The sequence below is a fragment of the Carlito syrichta genome, unplaced genomic scaffold (assembly GCF_000164805.1).
Source record: "Carlito syrichta isolate Samal-C Ts95f unplaced genomic scaffold, Tarsius_syrichta-2.0.1 Scaffold312189, whole genome shotgun sequence".
In the NCBI taxonomy this organism is placed as follows: Eukaryota; Metazoa; Chordata; class Mammalia; order Primates; family Tarsiidae; genus Carlito; species Carlito syrichta.
In genome coordinates this window covers 96,651-101,149 of record NW_007256285.1, presented here as the reverse complement: position 1 = coordinate 101,149, position 4,499 = coordinate 96,651, and the positions used below count along the sequence as shown (strand labels likewise).

Genomic DNA, 4,499 nt, shown 5'->3' with positions numbered 1-4,499 from the left:
CTTTCTCTCTTTCTTCTTCCCCCCAATCGCCAATGCCGTCTCCACCTTTGGGGTACCCTGAACCCGGCTGGAGCTGGTCTCCGGCAAAAAGATAACAAATTTTTTTTTTCTCTAGAAAAAGTCACTGGAGTGTACTCATATAGTAAATATGTTGCATGTTTATATTAAATTATAGTTCAATCATATTAATGATACTGAGCCAAATTGTCAAAGCAATTAATATTTATTCTTTCTGGGTTCAAAGCATAAATTAAAAAAAAACTAGGGTGAACAACCTCCTCTTTGTCTTCTCCATCATCTTTCTCTACCCCTTCCTCCTATCTTCCTCTTCCTCCCCCTATTTTTTTCTAAATCATCTTCCTATCGATTCTTCTCTTTGCTTTGTTTTCAGAGTTTAAGGGAAAAACTGTTCTTTAAGATTTTGTAAATCATCCCCAAAGAGGGAGGCTTGATAAATTATGCTAAATGTTCAAGCTTACAAAGCATAGATCTCATAATTCATCCTTTGCCCTTCTCTCCCTAATATAAGCTTTTGGTAGGGAAATTGTGTCTGAAAACTTCTATTTAAATTACTAGTTATATGTGTGCCATAAAGCATGGCCACATATATGTCCCTGTCACAACCATACAGAGAGGGAAGACATCCTCCAACAGGACAAGATAGAATATGAGAGGATAAACTGTATAAAGCAATGATTGGGTTATGTTTTTTTTTTCCTCCCAAGACTCTGATGTAGAAACCAGAGGAAGTTAGACATACATAAATTAACCTTTAAGAAAGATTACAGTTCTGTTCACATACGTCTTTTCACTATAGAACATAACGTTTTATTTAGTAAATATACCAACACAAAGTATCTAGGACTTTATGACCATTTTGTACCTAATTAAATCAGAGAAACAAGAGGATAAAAAAAGCCTGGAGAGAGAGAGAGAGAGAATCACATGGGAATGATGCACCCATGAAAAGAGATGGCTAAGAAGATAGAAAGGGGAATTAAGAGAGGTCACTTCAGGATGCTTGAAAGTAAACAGGCTTCGATGACATCTAGTTACTCATTCAGATTTCAGGAGCACCGTGGGCAACATATTTTATTTCTTTATCTTATTTTGTTTTGTTTTGTTTTAGTTGTGGGTGACACGTGAGGATTTACTGCATAAATAAAATGCAGTTTGAACTTCTAGTGGGCCCTCTCTCCCCTGGATAGTGGACCTGGTACCCAGTGTGTTGCTGTGTGCCCCTTATCTCTCCTCCTTCCCTCCCTCCTTTAGCAGTGTCCAGCATCTGTTGTTTGTGCTCACGTGACCAGTGGTCAGGGCCCACTTCTGAGTGAGAACATGTGGTATTCAGTGCTTTGTTTCTGTGATAGTTCATTTAGTACGATGGTCTTGAATTGTACCATGTTGCTGCAAAGGACATGGCTTTGTTCTTTATGACTACAGAGACACTGTATTTTAAATTACAGCCCAGACATATTGAATTATACCCTCTCTCTCTAACTGTTTGGCACAATACAGTTTATGGAGAGAATGGGAAGAGGATGATATTGTAATTTTCCAAAATTGTATTAGGCAAAAGTTTTTTTCAGTTACAAGTGTGCTTCAGAATATATTTGCATGCTTTCAGTTCTTTTAACAAGGCAAGCACTGCTGCAATAATATAAGCATAACCTAAATATATCCCATATTTTAGAAGTTTACATGTTCTTATTCTGTCAATTAACAATGGCTTCCTTTTTTTCTGGAATACTGAATTTCAATCTGGAGATTTCTCATCTTGTCTTCTTGAAGTGTATTTACATTTAATCTCTACTTTAATAGAAAATAAGTTGGTGTCTGAGTGTATTTCTAAAGAGACTATGCTGCTATTCACAAGCTTAAAGAGAACAACAGTTGGCCCTCATACTATAGACTCAGGGAAATGAGGTCACGGACTATATCTAAGCCAGAAATTTTTCATATTCGCCTTAGGGAGGGTTAAGAGTTAGGATGTTTCTATTGTATTTTATGTGCATGGAGAAAGTACATATTTCTTAAAAGTGTATAAGCAAAAACTTTTTTCAAGAATTTTAAATCTAGTTCAGTGTATCCATATCTAACCAATATAATCCCATACCTTAACAATCTGTGTAGAAGAAAAGAAGATAGAAAAAAATTTTTTAAACACTTTCTTTCTTCCTTTTTGATTCGCAGGAGGACTTTGGAATCATTAATTGGATATGAAAGTATACTTCCTTTGTGGCCAGGTTTTTGGGAGAATTTTGTTCTTTTTGTTTAGATATACAGATTCCTAGAATTTCTTTCTCCTTCTCTGTCACCATCTCCTTTCCAAATTATTTTTCTTACTTGTTTCATAGACAAAAACATCTTATAGGTCTAAATATATTGAGAAATTTGGAAGGTGAAAGGTGGTAGTTTATTACTTGTGTGAGATCATCTTCATTTATTTGATTTGTATTTTTTTATTATAACAAGCCCTATATCAATCATTAAGAGCTATTGCTATTCAACAATGGAAAGAACATGAATACATGCCCTAAAAAACATTACAGAAGTATCTGGGCCCAAGGCACAATTCTTAGACAGGAAACAAAAGCAAAGTATGTTTCTTGGTGCTGGAATTATACTTTTTTTTTTTAACAGAAATGAGGATAAATTTTATTTATTGCTTTTGAATTTTATCAAAAAATTTATATGAATTAATTTTTTTATCTTATCTTTTTATTTATTTTTTATTATGAAGTTGTGGGGTACAGTTAAGGGTTAGGCATTCAATTGCGTTTCATTCAGGCACCCTGTTGATATGGGGTATTTCCCCGTTCCCAGACAATGAATTAATTTATAACTCTATTGCATGTGAATTTATAGCCTTATTGAAAATGATAATATGTATATGTATGTGTATATTAAAGTTGATTCATTACTTGTAAAAATTAGGTCATGGCTGGGTGCCATGGCTCATGACTGTAGGAGGCCAAGATGGAAAGATTTCTTGAGCCTAGGAACTCAAGACCAGCCTGGACAACATAGCAAGATTTTGTCTCTACCAAAAATCAAAAAACTAGCTGGGGGTGATGGTACATACCTGTAGTCGCAGCCACTCAGAAGGCTGTTGTGGAAGGATCACCTGAGACCAGAAGGTCAAGCCTGTGGTGATCCGTGATTGTGCCACTGCACTCCAACCTGGGCAAAAGAGTGAGACCCTGACTCAAAAAAAAAGAAAAAAAAAAAAGATGAAGTCAATAGTTTAATTTATATTTAAAAATGAAATTATATTTTTTAAGAGAGAAAATAATTTAAGAATAATCTTTCAAGTTGATGTTCCATCTTGATTAAGTTATTACATGCTTTGGCTAGTATATCCCTTTAGGAAAATTTTAAGCATATGTTTTTCATTGAAATAGGTAAAGAGCACCTGGGCTTAAATTTGCGGCTGTCTTCCTGTCACGTAGACCTTCACCAGGCATCCTCCTGTGCTAATGGGACCTGCGGGCATGCTTTTGTGTACTACACCGCTGTTACAGATTTTTCTCGAGATGGAGACAGAGTTACAGACATTGTAGTGCTACCTATAGTTAAAGAGGATTTCCTGTGGAACAACTACATTCCAGACAGCATCCAGGTTGACACATCACAAAACTATCTTCATAATTTAAGTTTTAACAAGATACGTATATTTGATCACTATAGCTTGTAAACTTTTTATTGAAAAATTACTTGATAAATTATTTTGATGTTTAAATGATTCAACTTTTAATAACTATGATAAAACAATAATTAATTGAAAAATGTACTGAAATTGCTAAGCGATTTATTATATATCACTGAATAACAATTTTTGGTAATATTTACTAAAAATATCTTTGCTTTTAAGATCAGAGTAAAGGATGTCCCAACTGCTTACTGCTATTCATTTACTGACCCACATATAATTACATTTGATGGCAGGTAATTTTCTGAAAGCTTTTCCTTTTAGTAATTTTTGTTTGTTTTGCTTTTGTTTTATTTTAAAGAGAATACTGGTTTATAATTTCTTAGTCACTGAAATTGAAAGGAAGGAATGTGTGGCCATTACTGACTTTTTTAAGATACTAGTTTATTTGTGAAGAATTTTTCCTTAAAATCTAGTTTAGTAAAAAAAGAGCTAGCTGTGAGATGAAACATGTAAAAAATAAAGATCATTATTTTTACAGACTACCAGAATGAAGATGATTTATCTTTGCTTGACCATTTATTTTTAATCCTGATTAAGTTATTTGCTCTAGAAAAATTTACTGGTTTTGCATTTCTATATGATAAGAAAGCATCTTTAATGTTTTGGAAAAATGTACACACATAATAGAATTTTTTTTTTTTGAGTTGGAGTCTCACTCTGTCGCCCAGACTGGAGTGCAGTGTTCCTCTCCCGGCCACCGCAGCCTCGACCTGCTGGGCTCCGGCGATCCTTCCGCCTCAGCCTTCCGAGTAGCCGGAATTACAGGCACGCGCTACCAAGCCCA

General features: G+C 34.7%; 1 protein-coding gene across 1 annotated transcript in view; it reads left to right on the top strand.

The window, feature by feature from the left end:
* Positions 1–4,499, top strand: part of VWDE (von Willebrand factor D and EGF domains) — an 81,329-nt gene that overhangs the window by 23,563 nt on the left and 53,267 nt on the right. The window contains exon 7 of the mRNA XM_021718407.1: positions 3,405–3,622. Coding sequence (XP_021574082.1) covers positions 3,405–3,622 — 218 coding nt within the window. The remainder of the gene's footprint in view (positions 1–3,404; positions 3,623–4,499) is intronic.